At 40.6% G+C, this 18,679-nt stretch overlaps 1 protein-coding gene across 2 annotated transcripts in view; it reads left to right on the forward strand.

Annotated features, from left to right (window-relative positions):
- Nbas (NBAS subunit of NRZ tethering complex) overlaps positions 1-18,679 on the forward strand; it is a 280,100-nt gene that overhangs the window by 145,716 nt on the left and 115,705 nt on the right. For both annotated transcript variants that reach the window (XM_059248639.1, XM_059248640.1), the window contains exons 33-36: positions 2,390-2,503; positions 4,891-5,048; positions 6,156-6,242; positions 16,764-16,931. In XM_059248639.1, coding sequence (XP_059104622.1) covers positions 2,390-2,503; positions 4,891-5,048; positions 6,156-6,242; positions 16,764-16,931 — 527 coding nt within the window. The remainder of the gene's footprint in view (positions 1-2,389; positions 2,504-4,890; positions 5,049-6,155; positions 6,243-16,763; positions 16,932-18,679) is intronic.

Below are 18,679 nucleotides of genomic sequence, written 5' to 3' on the forward strand. Positions count from 1 at the left end.
GTACCACAGTGACGGCTGCTTGGAGATAGATCCTACTCCTACCAGCTGTTTATCCATTAGACCTGTTGTTTCTGGAACCTGGGGTGACTGAAGGACAAGTGACTTCGGGCGAAGGAGATGGATGCAATGGAGACAGAGAAGCCGATGTTTATCAAGCTTTTAGGCACCTACTGGACATTTGCAGGTTCAGGGAAGAGTCAGTGCTTTTAGCAAAAACCAGCCCCTAAGTTCTTGTGAGTGTTACTTGGATAGGTAGTGGTCTCTGATCGTCTCAACTAAAGTTTTCATTTTCTAAAGGACTTTGTATTTAGATGTTTTATCTCTCAGACATTCCTTTTTAAATACAAGGAATGTGTCATACACTTTTATAAGGATGGATTCAAAGCAAAATCCCTCCAGTGTAGCCCGTGTAGTCATTGAGTGCTTGGTCCCTCCTGGCCTAACTGTTGAACCCTGAAATTGAGGTCTTCTTATTTAAAAGTCCAGGTCTGTACAGTTATTCAAAGTTTATATCGGCAAATTCAGGTGGGTGCAAGATAGGAAATGGGTGTACACTGCGCACAAAGGAAAGAAGAATTAAGATAGCAGGTTCATAGCGAATGTGGTGGTTCTCATGACCATAGATTCTCGAGGACAGGGCTATGAGAGTGTCCCATGCACTTGGCATGATAAGGAGTCAGTGTTCTGGTGCCCAGGCTGACTCATGTTCTAGTATCATCTCTCATGTAGGGCTCCCAGAGATGTCTGGTTTCTACAGAAGCTGTCTCAAAAATATGCAACCATACATAGGGCAGTAGGGAATTAAGATCCTTAAACTCTGTTGGACATGTGTTGTATCATAATAGCTAGCTGTGTGCCGGGTTGCTGTGTATTGAAGCATCTTCAAATAGTATGTTACAGCTTCAATTTAGACTTACTGTTCTACCAATATATTAAAACAGAAGGAAAGTGATTTTTTCATACTCTGTTTTGAGCATTTGTTCAGGAATCCTGTACTCGTTAAGGCACAGAATACCATGAAGGCCACACACATATCTGAGGCAATAATGATAGTAATGGGCATACAAACTTTGTTTTGCCTTTCCTGAATTCTGAGTATCCCAATAGTCTCAATTACCTTGACAATGTTAACTGAATGGATCTACTATAGCTTTGTGGCATCTTACTGCGTCCAGTGGGCTGGATTTCTGTGTGCTTATGTAGGAAGTCAAGGTGCTGGAGTTCTCTCCTACTTTGGCTTCTCAATGAAAGGCTGAACTGCAAATACTAGTGTGCTTGTGTGCTCTTTGTGTGCGTGTGTGTGTGTGTGTGTGTGTGTGTGTGTGTGTGCGCGCGCGCGCGCGTGTATGTGTGTAAGATTACCAAGAGCATCCATTAAGGGATGAGAGGATTTCACTCACTGAACCTAACAGGATATGGAATTCTTCCTTAAGAGCCCAGAATGGTCAAATTTTTACAGAGGAGAAATGAACGTATGAGATGAGGCAGTAAAATATCCTCCTAGTGGGGGATTCTGGCTAAGCTAATTGGTGAGTTCGTTGCTGAGACTGCAGTGTGGAGAGCAAGCACCGAGTTGAGGTTTAGCAGGGCCCACAGTTTGTTCGAAGGCATCATTGGTGGTGGCGGCTTGGCTTTGAGACAAGATCTATTTGTGGCTTTGAATCTCTGTACTGCCCCGGCCGACTTCACACTTGACATCCTTCTGTGTCAGTGCTAGGACTGTAGGTGTGTGCCGCCACAGCTGTCTTACTACATGAATTTTAAGATGAAAAAAAATAGTATAATTTTATTACCTTCTTCACTCATCCTCCCAGGCAGCATTTCTCCATCAATTTTAAGTAGGCTTCGTTTGGGTTTTACATTTTATTTGTAGTGTGTGGCATGAGCAGAAGTCAAAAAATAACTTGGATGAGTTAGTTCATTCTCTCCATCATGTGGGTCCTGGTGATTGACATGAAGTCATAAGTGTTGGTGCCAAGAACCTTTACCTGCTTAGTTATCTTACCAGCCCTCATTTTATGACCTGTTCTTAAAGTATAGACTTCTTCCTTAGTAAAGGAAAGAATAAGTCCTTTGTGGGGCTGTAGACTATCCTGTGTGTGTGTGTGTGTGTGTGTGTGTGTGTGTGTGTGTGTGTGTGTGTGAGAGAGAGAGAGAGAGAGAGAGATATTTGGGTATCTTAAGAACTAATATTAATCAATGATCTCTTCAGGTACTAAGGAGGACTTCCACAATAAGTAGATTGGAAGGTCAAATTTATTGTAACCTTTATCCTCCAATCACTAAAAATCAATCTAATCTGTTTTACTTGTGCATTTGAAACACGCTGTTAATGAACTTGATCGGTTGAGGCTGCTCTAAGCATCATGTCATCTGCATGTGCGCACAGGTGAAGACCCAGAAGAAAGGCGTGGCCAGGTTCTGATCCTGTTGGTAGAACAGGCACTGCGTGTCCACGACTACAAGGCAGCCAGTGCATACTGCCAGGAGCTGATGGCGGCGGGTGAGTAGATAGCTCAGCGCTTTGCTCACATCCTCTACCTGATAAATAACGGAGATGGGCTCTTCAGAAATCAGTCAGCCTGGTGGCTAGAACAGGCACCTGTTTGCTTGAGATATATTTTGTTAGCAACAAGCATGTATGCTGTGTGCTTATTTTTAATGTCAATATTTGAATGGACTCAAGTACAATAGATTATCTCTAATTTTGTTTATTTTACATTCCCTGTCTAAAATGTGCTCATAATTTTAGGAACAATGGTATATGGAACTTTTTAATGCTATTTTATATATTATAGAACATAAAATTTGGAAGAATATCTACAATTTGTGATGAGTTAGTCAATATTTCTTTTTTTTCTTTTTTTCTTTTTTTTTGGTTTTTCGAGACAGGGTTTCTCTGTGTAGCTTTTCTCCTTTCCTGGAACTCGCTTTGGAGACCAGGCTGGCCTCGAACTCACAGAGATCTGCCTGCCTCTGCCTCCCGAGTGCTGGGATTAAAGGCGTGCGCCACCACTGCCCGGCTTAGTCAATATTTCTATATCTTAATGTAAGAAAAAAACAGTGTTGAAAAATTGGGAAGAGGTTTGGCGTAAATATTTTTTAAATTGAATTTAAAGTTCCTGTCTTGAAAGAATACTGAGAATTAATTGTGGAATAATTTCTCTTCCAAAGTACACATTCCTCCATGGAAGAAAACACGGCACCCTCTTATCATTAGCCCTCCACGGGAAACCTTTGTGCTCCAGTGCTGCGCTGTGGGAGCTCCCACACTGCTCACTCAGGATCCCTGCACCTGTTGGTTGCTGGGGATATACCCTGGAGCTTCTTGTATCTAATGGACTCTGTTACTGCTGGGCTCCATCTCCAGCCCCATGTATGGACGTTGTCTGTTAGTGACTAGTAACTGTAAGGAAGGCTGTTTAGGATTGCTATGTGACAGAAATCAGACCCAGCTCCTTGCACATCATGGACAGATGGGCATTACATCTGTGAGCCAGCCGAAGTGGTTGGTGGATGGGAAATGAAAAGAGGACAGGATCAGGGGAGAGGAATCATCGCTGGGTTGTTTTAGGAAGGTGTTTGAAGGCGGGTCCAGGGAAAGGGCAGGTGTCAGCTGTGATATTCCATCTGGTGTCAAGGGTGTGGATCATGCTCAGATTCAACAGTTTTGCAAACCTGAGCTGTCAGGGCCAGACTGAGGCCTGGCCTAGAACATTGCTCACAGGAACCTGGCTAAAGTTCTGGTGAAGGACAGGATCTTTGGCAAGAAATCTACAAATAGTTTTACACTCTGGAAGTCAGTACAGAACTTCCTAACCTTATCATTAGAAAAGACTTTCCATGCTGGGCAGTAGTGGTGCACACCTTTAATCCCAACGTTTGCCTGGCAGAGGCAAGGTGAATCTCTGTGAGTTCAAGGTCAGTCTGATCTACAGAGTGAATTCTAGGACAGCCAGGGCTACACAGAGAAACTCTGTTGCAAAAAAAAAAAAAAAAAAAAAAAAGGAAAACCTGCATGACAGTTAATTGTGATGTTGCCACATGAAGTTCAGAGTCACTGTTTTCTGTACAAATATTGTTGTACTGAAAGTTATTTTTAGAAGTCTTTATGTTTTATTTCTATAAGGTTAATTCCTGAATTAATTTTTAGTGTACATATTTAAAGACATGATCCTGGGAAGATGTTTTTAATCTTAGAGTAAAAAAAGCTACAGTCAGGCTGGAATACCTTCAAATGAGAGTAAGTGTATTTGAAGAATTCACAATGTGACATTGTAGAAAAATATCTGCTGGGGCTTGGGCCAGCTCCATTTGACCCTGACCTTAGATGTCTGACTTCTATGAAGTGCGTGTTTCTGTGTGAGTACCTACTCCAATTCTCTTTATAGCAGTTTGCAATTTCTGTTGCACTTTCAAGGACAAACGTTCCTTTCGACAACCCTAGAGAAAAGGGGTTATGATTGTCTCTTTGTAGTCGTAAAGGAAGGTATGGTATTGGACCTTTTTCCAGTTCACAGGTGTGCCGTGTGGTTAGGTGGTGTCAAACTCTTAGTATTTTGCATTCAGAATCCACCTTTTTAACTGAACATCAAATTCAGTGAATAATTTGCATTCATTTATCAATCCTGAAATGTAAAGGGTTCTGTCAAAAACACTTGTCTGGAGTAGCCCTGAATTGTGTGGATAGTGAACGGGTCAGATCTGTCTCTTCTAGCTTGGGTTCTCATGCCTGTGCACAGTGTGCTGTTAATGACTGCTGCTTTGCCTTGGAACCACAAGACCTGGTTAGGACTCCCCCACTGTACCCCTCCCTCTCCTTTGCTCGCATTGCTCTTCCTTTCTGCAAATCCCATTTTCTTCCTTTTTCCCTCTTTGCTGATTTTCCAGGATATCCGGGAAGTTGGGCTGTTTGTAGCCAGTTGGGCCAGTCTGAAGGCTACCAGGACCTGGCCACTCGCCAGGAGCTCATGGCTTTCGCTTTGACGCATTGCCCTCCCAGCAGCATTGAACTTCTTTTGGCGGCTAGCAGCTCTCTTCAGACAGAGGTAAGTGATCACAAATACAGTAAGTCCTAGTGTGTGAAGTTCATTTGGTTGAGTGTATGTATCTGAGACATGAGATCAATTTTTGTTTGTTTTTGTACCATACAAATGTTCTAGAAGCATCACGGTTGTCACCAAAATAGAATTTGAAAACCCGAGGATATTATAGTGTTGTTCGCTTTATTATAGTAAGGAAGAAAGGGTGTAAGAGGTTTGAGTAAAACTACAAGAATGTTAGGAAATAATTGATTGAAAAATAAAGGAAATGTAGAATAAAATAGATGGGAAATAATCATGTGACCCATCTCTGGAGCCATGTTAGTTAAAGCCATTGTTATCATAAATTCCTTCTCGTGTCCTTGGGAAATGATGAGTGGGAGTGGCCTTGGAGAGATGCTAAATTCCCTAAAACCATGCTGAGTTAGGTGGAGAACCTGCTCGATGAGAAACAGCTGAGAGAGGAAGGGTCCTGGGAGCCTTGCATTTCATGCCATGAACGTCCATTGCATTTGTCCACTGCATTTGTCCATTGCACTTGTCCACTGCACTTGTCCACTGCACTTGTCCACTGTACTTGTCCATTGCATTTGTCCACTGCACTTGTCCATTGCATTTGTCCATTGCACTTGTCCACTGCATTTGTCCATTGCACTTGTCCATTGCACTTGTCCACTGCACTTGTCCACTGCACTTGTCCACTGTACTTGTCCATTGCATTTGTCCATTGCACTTGTCCATTGCATTTGTCCACTGCTCTTGTCCATTGCATTTGTCCATTGCACTTGTCCACTGTACTTGTCCATTGCATTTGTCCATTGCAGTTGTCCATTGTACTTGTCCACTGTACTTGTCCACTGCATTTGTCCATTGCACTTGTGGCAGGCTTCTTACAGATCATTCCCAGTCTTGAAGCTGTCACTTCCTTGTGAAACTGTTTCTAAACTCCTGGTTTGTTTTGTTTGTTTAGGCAACAGTTTATTGCACCAAACTGTTCCTTATCAAATACAACCCCACCTCCCCTTAGAAGAAGAACCCAATACTTCTTAAATTTTAAGCCTACAGTGTGAAAAGAAGGAAATTCAAACAAAAATACAATCTTTCTTGTTTCAGATTCTTTACCAAAGAGTGAATTTCCAGATCCACCCTGAAGGAGAAAATATTAGCGTCTCACCCTTAATTGGTAAAGTCCTACAAGAGGTATGCTAAGAAGTGTGAACGGAATGAGTTTGAAAGATACTGTAGGTGGAGTGAAATGGGCTCAATTACCCAATGCCATGAAGCTGTAGCTGTGTTTTGTGTGTGTGTGTGTGTGTGTGTGTAGACTATTTCTCAGTTTTGTGTTGTGTGAAATACAACATTCACATGGAAAGTGGCTTAAAAGTGTCCTGCTCACAACTTAACAAAGAAAGCTATCAATCCCCCCACCCCCCACAGAGATGAAGAAATAGCATGTGACCAATTTCCCGCAGCTCTCCCAGTTCAGCTTCTGTCCTGCTGTCTGCTCTTAGAGATCATCATGGTCCTGATGAGTTCTAGAAACTCATCCTTGTACAGGTTAGTAATCGTCGGGCTTACCATTCCTAGAAGCTCTGTGTTTCTCCAGATCAAAGGAGCTCTCAGAGGAGCCAGTGGTCACTCAACCTTGTTTGTAGCAGGGGTCGTCGCTCAGGTTGAGTTGAAGACTTAACTCTGTTGATTAATGAAGACTTGACTCTGTTGATCCTCCACCATCTACCCAGTATCTGACCTGTTCAGGGACATCTACTCTGATGGTCTGTGTAGTGCCGTCTCTTGTTGGAGCTTTCCAAACTGTGTGAGTCATGGCAGACCCATCATCATTCTCTGGCACACCTCTGCCCCTTCTACCCTTCCTGTTTGTGCTCTGAGTTTGAGCCCTTTCTTCTAAAATATTTCTTTCTAATCCATTGCTGGACTTCTCTCACCGTTTCCTCCCCTGTGTTCACTAAGTAGTCTCACATTTCTCTGTTGTATCCTTGACGGTAGATGTGGTATTGTGTTTGGTCAATGAAGATGACGTCATTTATCTTTACACCTGCTTCTCGGTGTGCTTGTCAGTGTCAGTGCTTGCTAGAGCTCACTTGGCAATATCTGCTGCTTAATGATTAGTCCACGGCTAACAGAAATGAGGGGGTAAATAAGAAATGTAAAATCGAATCCATTTCCAGCCTAAATCCTCTCCATGGCGCGTGGTAGCTACTCAGGTCTTGTCATTGTTTGGTCACTGTGAGAGGGTTCTTGTTTTTCTGTTTACTGTAGAATCTGGCCATCTTTCTGCTCAGCCCCATGGGCTTGTTCTGAATTCCCATCCTCCTTTAAAACAGTCCATTGAAAGTCTTTCGTGACTTTTGGGCTTCCTGGTTTCTGGTATTACAGTGAATTAGAAAGTGTCAGCCTGCCCCCATGGTGACTTCTTGAATTAAGCCGTGCTGTGTTGCCACAAGTATGCACATACTGCTCTGTTAGACTCTTGTCAGCAATGAAGCCGCCACCGCAGTCCTCTGTGTCCACTTAGGCAGGAAAGGCATCCTTCCAAAGTGGTTATTTTTCCTTTCTTAAAAGCTTTTCTGTCTTCCTCTTTCCTCTTTCAGCCACTTGTAATAGATCGAGATTTCATGAAGTGCTAATCCAAACCCTCACATAGCTTTGATGAATGAAGCACATTTCAGAATATTATAGCAACTATTATCAGAGTATAATGTAGTATTTAGCTATAAGCTGCCATGCATTGCACATTAACAGTAGAGGTAATAACCATATTAAATATAACTTATAAATGAAGGCAGATTTCATATATAACCTGCCTCATACTTAATACTTCCATTACTTCATTGTGAAAATTATTTTTATTATATATTCAGAAAAAGTAATGATGGTATTATACAGTAACATCCATGTGAATAGAGTGGAGACTGTACGTGTTAGACGCTGCATTTGTTCCGGTGTGCAAAAATTGTTTATAATAGAATAAAATACAAACTCTGAGTAACTGCAAGATTTCAGATGTCCAGTTCTTATTGATATTGGTTATTAAGCTTTTTAGATTGAAAAGTCTTATACCATTTTGAATATATTAACATTTTGCTTAGCTAGTATCACTTAGCTGGTGGGGTTTTCTCCAGATAATTCTAATTAAAGATAGAAATGGGTTGTATACAGGGTTCCCATTTAAAAAAATGTGTCACTGTGGGAAAAATTGTTTGAGTATTTGATGCTGTAATTTAAATGGTTGAACTAGTTAATGTTTAGAGAACAAGCATGTTCTTAGCATACCTCTACTTTCAGTTTGTAGAAGGACTGTTTAGAAATACTTGAAAAAAGCAAGCATAGTGGCAGTTTCAATATCATGGGAAGTACTTTCTTTTCCATGGCTTGAGTGATGGGCCCTTGGATGGGTTCCACTTCTTAGTTACTATGTAAACATTGGTATTCAAGTGCTTGTATGGAAGTGTTTTTATTTCTCACATAGATGCCCTGGGATAAATCTGCTATGTGCTGTGTTCTTGATATCTGAATATGCTGCTTACCTGTTATCCAAAGTGACTGCATGTTTGTCTTAGCTTGTCATTGTTATGATAAAATATCTGATTAAAAACAACTGAAAATAAAGAAAAACATTGACATGTTTTCAAAAGTTGAAGCTTTGGGTACTTTGTTTTGTTGCTTCTGGCATAATGCCTGTGCGGCAGCACACTTTGAAGGGATATATGGTGGAGGAAAGTGGCTCACATGTGGCACAGAGAAGCTAGGGAAAGACCAAGGAAGAGGCCTGGCTGAGGCTACAGCCACCAAGAACATGCCCTACCGATCTGCTTCCTCTTAGTAGTTCTCATCTCTGGGTGTTCCCTCCAGCTCCAGTGGTGCCATCAAATTATGAGTATGTCATTGGGTCAGTCCATCGAGGATGGCAAACCCCTGGGGTCTAGTTGTGTTTCAGGATCTTTGGTCTGAATAGTACAAGACCAAACCTTTCTTAATGACTTGCATTTTTTTAGAATATCATATAATTACATTATTTCCCCCTTATTTTCTTTCATATACTCCTTATTCTCTTTCAGATTCATAACCTCTTTTTTATTAATTAATTGTCGTTTATGCATATATGCATAACTGTATTCGTATGTATTCCTAAACACAACCTGGCCAGTCGGTATAATGGTACTTACATGTGTGGTTCTGGGACTGACCATTTAATACAATACATAAATTGGGAAGAGTTGGTTTGCTCTTCCCTGGAAAAGACTATTTCTCCCACTCTGAGCATTCATCGGTGTAGGGTTGAGGCCTTGTGGTCTTTCCTTTGTGCTCTCTAGCATGTCTCTTGATGTTTTCCTCGTTCAGCTCTTTTGTAGGCAGTCATGTTGGTGAGATTAACGGTTGTTGCTCCTGACATCACTAGGAGACATAATCTCACAGTGAACTCTTTGAGCCCTTGGGTCCTGCAGTCTTTCTGCCCCACCTTCTTCAGTTTTCCTGGAGCCTTAGTTGTGGGAATGTTTTGTAGATGGATCCTTAGGGACTGGACTCTAGACTGCATGTCGATTGTTTGGATTTTATGTAATGAATACTGTCTGTTGCAAAGAGAAGTTCCCTTGATGGAAGATAAGGACTACACTTAGCCGACAGCATAAGGACAAATAGTTATTAGAATGCAGTTAGGGATTATACTGCTTTAGTGAAGTGGTAGTTGTAGGTTCTCCTTCAAGATTCATGGCTTCACTCCCTCTGGGTAGTCGGCTAGGTTTCCAGTACCAGGCATGAACCCCCATGTTGAGTGGGTCTTAAGTTCAAGTAGAAAGCTGTTGGTGACCAGCGAAGGATGTTTGTCACCGCTGTACCCTTAGGTTGTGCCATACTGGTTGTTGTTGTGGTTCATTGGTGTCACAACTAGGTAGGACTGTTGGTTGCTTCCCTCCTTTGGAAGCTTACATGTTACCTACTATGAAAACTAGTCTTCAGGGTGGATACATTCTGGTCAGTTCCAGCTCAGGGGCTTCTGGGTCCTGTGCTAAGACCAAAACTTTAATACCTAGCCCTTTGGTGTACCAATTAATATCCAAAGCACACCAACCTTTTTATATTCTCACAAGAAATATGTTAAAGTTTCTGTTTCTCCACTGGATTTTTATTTAATATGTGTGCTATCTTATTATGTATTTGATATACTGAGGACCTAATTGTATCCTATGCAGTTAATAGCCATGAGCACATTTTAATATGCTAATTGCCATGTTCAAAGGGCTATTCACATATTTTGCTCATTTTATTTTCCAACTTTGTTTCTTGTCTTGTGACTTAAGCTGGAAATAAACTTTCAATTAATATTCTGGATTCTAGATATAAGTATTTTATCTAGATTCCTCTCGGATTTGTGATTTATAAATATTTTTATGTCCATGTATGACAGGAATTTTCATTTTATTACTGGTTTCTTTTGGAGTACAGATGTTTTTAATGTTGTCGAAGGTCTGCTTATAGCATTTTCTTTATTGATTATGCTTTCAATGTATCTAAGAAATCTCTGCCTGACTCAGGATTATGAAGATTTACTCTTATGCTTTTTTTCTAAGAATTTCTCCTTCTTAAATGTATTGGTCAATTAATAGTTAGAAAACACTTTAATATAAGTATAGATGTGTGAAAGTATCCACATGCAATTGGATAAATTTATAAAAGAACTTAGATCACATTCGAAGGTTAACTGGGAAGTATATTTGGTTAGTTTTCTCTATTATCATGTAATCACTTGTTCTCTGTTAATAGATTTCTGGGAAATTTTATTTCTTACAAGTAAAAAAAAATTAGATATGAGCCATTTATGATAAACTAGTAGCATCTGTTAACTTTTAATAAGAGGTGCATGGGTGCATCTTGTGTCTTATGTATTTTCCTTAGTAAGTTATTTAACCAACAATCTGTTATCAAATGCTTTAAAGTTCTTTTCTCTCCTTCTCTCTGTCTACATATCCCATGAGTCTCACTGCCCAGATAGGAACATTTATGCTAGGGTCTCTGTGTAGCCCTGGATGTCCTAGACCTTCCGATCCATACCATTAATCTTCTGCATTCTAGGATAGACCTATGACTGCTCCACCATCCACAGCCTCTCCTTCCACATTTCTCCTGAATGTGTACAGACGTTCTGTGTGGCTCTCTTGGCTCATGGGGATTTTTTTTTTATTTTTTTGTTACCGCAACCATATGATACATGCACAGACATTACTTGTATTTCTTTGCAGTTTGGATGTTCTTGTACTGTTTTATTTGGAGACAGTGTTTCACTAGACAGTCTAGGATGACCTCTGAGCATCATCAGCAGTAATGAGAGTTGCAGTCCTAAGACTCCAAATTGGGAGGAAAAGTGTTGCAGTTGTTCCTTGAAGAAAAGTGCTCTGTATTTATTCAAGGATGTTTTGGAGAAGGGTCACTGTCAAGTCCTGCCTGAGTTGTTTATATTCCTTAAGTATAGTTGAGGCCAACCGGTTTCTCTGAAGGTAGTCTTTGTTAACTGACACTAGAGAAGCCACTCCTTAAGTCTTTACAGCAGCAGCAGGCTGTGAGCCGTACTTGACGTGTGAAGGTATCCTGTTCATGGGAATCATTTTGGTAATGGTGCTTTTTTGTTGTAAGATTTGAAAGATGCCATTACTACTTAGTAACCTTCGAACTGTGTAGCATGCTTAATATTTATGAGATTTCATGTTAAATTGTATGCTGGCAATTGTTGATTTGGTTTTGGGGTCTAAACTGTTTCTGCTATTACATAGTCAAAATTAATTAGCAGTGTGCCACTATCAATATGACAAGTGTCATTTCAGGGATAAATTTTTTAACTGCTTCTTTTCTACCCCTAGTATATGAAGTTGAAGGAAAATGGTTTTTCTCATTAACAACTCGGGTTGCACTGAGATTGTGGTAGACCACCCCCTCTGGTAAATTTTGCCCATCCTCTTCTTCATGATACTGAAAGAGAGTGTTTTTACTCATTAGCAGTTGTGGTCACATTCTGAGCTTGGTGAACCTTGTCTGGCTTACATGCTAACCTGTGGTCCAGCCGGGTTTACAGTTTCATTTTGATTACATTAGTTTTGTGAGTGGACACACACGTGGGGGTTGGAGGGCAGCTTGTGGGACTCCACTTCTCGGCCTTTACCTCAAGGGTCCTGAGGGTTGGGCCCAGGTCATCAAGGCAGGCGACAATTACCTTTGCCATCTCGCCAGCCTCACTTTCTCATTGTAAGTGTTCCCTAGAGCAAATGTTTACAGGAAATCCATTATTACATACATTTCTGAACATGTCAGTTTTATTTATCTTTGGAAACAGTCTTTTATATTTCATGTACTTATCTTGAATTATCCGGATCATCATCCATCCATAGAAACAAAAATAAAATTTATGTTCATTTTATGAAATAAAATAGGTTTTATGACTTTCATATTTTGATATCCTTCAGTTCCTTTTATTTACCTGCATGGAACCTCACATCCTACCTGAGGGCTGTATTTCTTAGCATGTTTATAGTTTTAGTTCTAGCCTCAGATTAGTTGATGACATTCCAATCATTTGATACACCCTCTCAATTAAGAGGAGTCTCGAAATGAACAGGAATTTAAAATGTGATGTGGAATTCTATTTGAATAATGTTTCCTCTAGGTGCATTTTGAAAATGTATCTCAAACATTTAAATGATGCAGTAAATCCAGACTTCATATGGTTATCTATAGCTGCAAACTGTGGAGACTCACCCTCACCTCTCTTGGAATAATGAATGACCAGTGTCCTTGCTCTTGAGCAGCTTCCTCTGCAGAATGAAAAATCATACTAGAGTATTCTGGAAATAATACATTAATTAAGCATATAATGCTTTGAGTGGATAGGAGGGTAGTAAGCTTATTAATGCCACTTAAAGCAAAAAGTCTTACATGTTACGGTAAACTGAGGAGAACATCTTTGTGACCTTAGGGTAGGCAAAGACTTCTTAGTTAGATATAAAAGTAGTAATTCTAAAGCAAATATATATAAAACAAATTAACTTTTATCCTAAAACACCAGTAAGAAAATGGAATGATAATTCACAGGGTACTAGAAATATCATTGTTTGCATATTCAGAAAGGCCTATGAACCCAAAACATGTACGACTTCCCACTGAGTAAGCTTGCCCTGTGTGTAGTAGGCTGGCTATGAACTTACTGTGTAGCTTAGAGTAGCTTTGAACTCTCCTGCTTCTGCCTCCCAAGTGTTGATATTACTGCTGTGTCCCTATCAGGCCACCAGTAAAACAACTACTGGTGTGTTTGTTCCCTTTTAGTGTTTACATAGTGTATTAAGTGAAGCACTTTGTACACTCCTGGCTCAGAGCAAGGATTCAAAAACAAGCACCCTCTCTCCTCCTACAGTTGGCCAGTTGGAGTTTTCTACCATGTCTTCTCCGAAGGGTTGGCTATAGGTCTGCTGTCTCCCCTCCACACAAAGCTTTAATAGTTGATGGAGTGCTCTGGGTTGCTGGTGATGTCTGTGCATTCCACCTAGTTCTACTCCGGCACACTGACGTTAAGAGCATGCACATTGTTCTTTATTTTCCTCCTTTTTTTTGTATTTAAAACCAACACGGGATGCTAGAGAGTGGACTGAGCAGTTCAAAGTGCTTGCTGCTCTTGTGGAGAACTAGAGTTGAGTCAACACTGTCAGGCCGCTTACAACCTGCAGCTCCAGCTCTGAAGTGTCCAGTGCCCTCTTCTGGCCTCCATGGGGACCTGCTGTTGTGCGCATACTCAGACACAGACACAGATGCAGACAAATAATTTTTAAAAAAAACTTTCAAAAACAAACAAACCCCACAGCATGCTGTTTTCCTTTACGGTGCTTTTCCCTTTGAAACAACTGCGTGCCACGTGCTGCAGCCCTGCAGACAGTGGTGGTGTGTTGGAGGCCAGAGGCCGCTCTGGACGTGTTTCTACTCAGTTCCCGCTGGGGCTCTGACGGGGGGATGGTAGTTAACCAGGTCTGCTCTGCAGACTGGACTTCTTGGAAAACTTCCCGAAGATACCGACTTGTAAATGGTTTTTAGCCTAATTCTAGCCCTTTATTTAAGCTGTAGTCTCCAGTGGTAATGAAGACAGTATTTCTTATCTCCTGGCTATGGTGTTATCAGGTTGTTGTTATTTTTATTTTTTAATGAATCAAGCTCAGTTTTAGATCCCAGAAAACATTCTTTGTGTTGTAAATGGAGGTGATTTTTATAGTTTAGAGAGTCGCTTAAGGACTAAAGTCATAGGTGTTGCTAATAGTTACCTCTTGTTGCAGGACAGTGTTTCAGGGCTTCCTCCCTAGGGAGCTACAGTCTACCCAGGGAGCCAAAAGATGAGTTTCCGTGCTATGCTGACTCCACCAAGGTGGAAGCTGGCAGGTTGGAAGTTCATGGTTGTCTTTAACCTACTCTCTTACTGTGGTTACGGGGGGTCACTGGTACAGTTTATAGTTGTGTACATATAATTTATGGTACTCGTGTGTCTATAGATTTCTTGCTAGGAGAAGAATCACAGAAACGGCAAAACATCAGCCTCTAGAATACCTTTGTCTCCCAGGTTTCATGAAAGTGGGTCATGTGTGCAACACCTGTTACGAGTGAGTCTAAGAAGTGTATTCTCTAGCTTTAAACTGGCAGCACCAGGACAGTTTGCAGAGAGATCCAAATACAGTTAAGTCAGTGAAGCCACAGTATCTGCCCAAACTAGAACCTTGAGAAACACTGTCTTTATTGCTCCCTAGGCCCCAGTTGTTTTGTGTGGTTATCTTTTTTTTTTTTTTTTTTTTTTTTGTTTTTTGTTTTTTTTTGTTTTTTTGTTTTTTTTTTGTTTTGTTTTGTTTTTTTGAGACAGGGTTTCTCTGTGTAGCTTTGCGCCTTTCCTGGGACTCACTTGGTAGCCCAGGCTGGCCTCGAACTCACAGAGATCCGCCTGGCTCTGCCTCCCGAGTGCTGGGATTAAAGGCGTGCGCCACTACCGCCCGGCGTGTGGTTATCTTAAAATGCACAGGCAATACAGCATGCTTTGTTCTTTGCTAACACAGCATCTGTCTTCTCTGTTTTTATAATTAGCCTTTAATCTGTAATGTTACAATGAGTTCATGGGTATATGTTTTCTTATGTCAACTGTAGTAAAACATGCGTAGTGCATTTTACAGGCAGCCTCAGGCAGTGGGGATTAGGTAAATTCTGGGCTTTGGTTAATGTAGCCGAAAGACTTTCTTTTAGTTTCCCTTTGGAAATAATAAAATGCACATGTAAGTGTCCTAACCTGACCTGTCCTTTTGCTATCACCACAAAGCCACAGCTTTGAGGAAACAGTTCATTATGTTATGGTTTCTGTAAGCGAAGTATGTTGCATGCTCTGGTGGCAAATCTATTTCTATCCTTCTTCATGTTGTTGGCCAAATTTCATTCCTTTTGCTTGTGGACTGAGGTGCACATTCACATTCTGTTATCACCTGACAGTTGTGCTCGAGTTTCTGGAATATACTATAATTCTTTGGATCATGGCTCTCATCCTCCATTTTGAAGGGCAACAACTATGGGTTGAGTCTTTTTGTATTTCAAATCTCTCTCATACACCACCCCCCAAGCTTCTCCCTTATAAGGTCTTTGACCCTTGACCCTAGCTATGGCAGGATTTCTGCTTTGTGTATTCAAGTCATTATACTGGTCAAGTGCACCATTTTGGTTTAATCTTTCTGCTTCCAGGGTAGGTTCCTTAATCATCTGTAAAGTTCCTTTGCCGAGTAATAGTCTCACAGGTCCCAGCACAAGAACAGGGATGACCTCTCCTTAGTTCTGCTTCCGAAGCTGCCGTCAAGTAGATCTAGAGTATGCTCCTGTCTGGGTGCTCCGTATGAGAGGATCTCCTGAGAACTTTTGAGTGATTCTATTATTTTTTATTACTTTGATGAATGATATGACCCAGAATTAAATGACAACACTAGGCTGTCTGCTATTAATACCATGAGGCCAAGACCGTTATTAGAATCAGAGGATTACCACTTAGTTTCTAACCCCTACTGGAATACTTCAGAGAAACCTGTGAGTAGACATTAACCTGAAAGTTGACTTTCATAGAATCAGTTTGAATACGAGCAGATGTCGTCTTCGTTATTTTTGTTTAGAAGACTGTTAGCGTGTGTGTGATTTTTCCTCCTTGTTGGGGTTTTTAAAAGGATAGGTAACATTCTTATTGAATAACTCAAGATTGGCTGGAGGTGACATCTTGTACATAGTATTAATCATCCACTTGTTTGAGGAAAAGCAATTCCTTTTCTGTTGGAAGGCAGATTATTGGAGACTTCTGATTTTGTTGGGGTCATAGAAGCATTGCTTACTTAAATGATTTACATCATAATTTAAAAACCACTTAAAATGTGTGGCCGTTGGATTGGTAAAACAAAGTGCATCTCTTCTTGGTAGGTCTTCTGAAAGTGAGTGTTGACTCAACACACTGACGTTCTTTCTGCTTTCTTTTGTAAACAGCTGAGTGGGGAATGATGCACTATTAGCATTTCTTCTTTCACATTTGTGTAGTTACTGACTAAGGTGGACTTTAAATGTGTTTATCTTGGTGTTAATGAGTCTGATTGTTGTCAGCAGTCTCTAGCTGTGCTCCATCTTACCAATGACCACTTGACATTGCCTTTTCTCTTCTCAACACAGGATGATGGAAGTGCTCCGGATAGCAGCTCAGCTGACCTGTTACACTGGACCACTGCAACCACCATGAAAGTCTTGTCCAATACCACGACGACTACCAAGGCTATGCTGCAGGCTGTCAGTGATGGGCAGTGGTGGAAGAAGTCTTTAGCATACCTGCGGCCCCTCCAAGTAAGCAAGGCATCTTTATAAAATTAGTTTTATGATTTACACCAGTTCATCAGTACTGCTGTCTGGTTGTCAAAATAAATCTGTGATAGTCAAAATATCCTAACAAATCTGGTCCTCTCATTGGGTAAGGAATGAGCAATCTATATCATAGAATGTATTTTTCTTCCATGCATTCCTTGTAAAGAAACTGAGATTCATTTGAGTAACATCTGTTTTATATGTCAGGATTAAAATCCAGGGAGATAAAAGAAGAAAAATGATTGTGAGTACCCAGTTGCTTCTGTTGTATTTCTGTGAGCTGGTAAGTGAGGACAGGCAGTGTCATCTTGGGGACATCTTTACAGACTCCTGCTTCTACCTTGGAGTTACAGATGAGCCTAACAGTAGAACAGTGGAGGCTGCTTTGGTGGTGTTCTTAACCTGTGTTCTCTTTGCTGCCTTTTCTGCTTTGCCCCACTGCATGCAGTTCTTTGTTCTGTACAAGAAAATAAAGGGTAAATGTGGGTGTAACACCAGTGCATCCCACACACTCATGGATTCTCTCTCTCCATTCACTCATTCCTCACCATCTACCTATCTGTCCATTCCAGTACATCCCACACACTCATGGAATTCTCTCTTTCTATTCACTCTTTCCTCACCATCTACTCATCTGTCCATCCCCGTGCATCCCACACACTCATAGAATTCTCTCTCTCCATTCACTCATTCCTCACCATCTACCTATCCATCTATTTAATACATACTTAGTAGTCATTTTCTTTGGCTCACATACAATTATAAATACTGGGAATAAAATGAGGGAAGACTTAAGTGTAATTTCATTCTCTACAATGGTGGAGAAGATGAAATATCTACATAGTAGTGAAATGGTACTGTGACGTAAAAATAACTTCAATATGGTGGATTTGTAGTCAACATTATCTTGAATGGGAAAAGTAGAGAGCACTCTTCCAAAAGAATCAGTGTGAGACAATGTTGTCCTCCGTGTCTTAGCTGAATGTGTAAGGCAAGAAAAAGAAGTAAAAAAGATGCAAACAAGAAAGGAAGAGACAAATTGTCCTTGTTTTCAGATGGTGGTTCTACAGTTAAAAGTCCCCAAAGAATGGACCAGAAGACTTGAAGATCTTGTAAGAATTCTCAGCAAAGTAGCAGGGGACACAATCAGGACTGAGGAATCAGTAGCTTTTCCATAGAGTGATGATCAGCTCACTGAACGAACTCTGAAGACAGTCTCACTCACAGTACTGCTCTTAACAAACAACCACAAGTGTAAACTTAAAGATCTCTCCAATGAAAACTATAAAGAATTGATGGAGGAGACAGAATACAGTCGAAGATGGAAAGGTTTCCAAGTTCCTGGATATACAGAATATTTTTTAAATGTCCATGCTATTAAAAGCAGTGTACAGATTCAGCCAGTGACATTCATCACAATCTAGGAAAAACCATTCTGAAATTTACATGGGAACATAAAACACCTCTAATACCCAAAGCAGTCTTGAGCTAATGAGCCATTTAGGAGACATTTCAATATTTGACATACACATATACTGCAGAGATGTGATAATAAAAATACCATGTTAGTGACCCCCAAACAGACACAGTCTACTACCCAGTGGACTAGGGTAGAAAATTTAGAAATAAGGACATGCCCCTAAGGCCATCTGATTTTTAATTATGGTACCAAAATGATATAGTGGGGAAAAATTAGCCTTTTCAACAAGAGGTGCTGGGAAAACTGAATA

The sequence above is a fragment of the Peromyscus eremicus genome, chromosome 22 (genome assembly GCF_949786415.1).
Source record: "Peromyscus eremicus chromosome 22, PerEre_H2_v1, whole genome shotgun sequence".
Classification (NCBI taxonomy): domain Eukaryota; kingdom Metazoa; phylum Chordata; class Mammalia; order Rodentia; family Cricetidae; genus Peromyscus; species Peromyscus eremicus.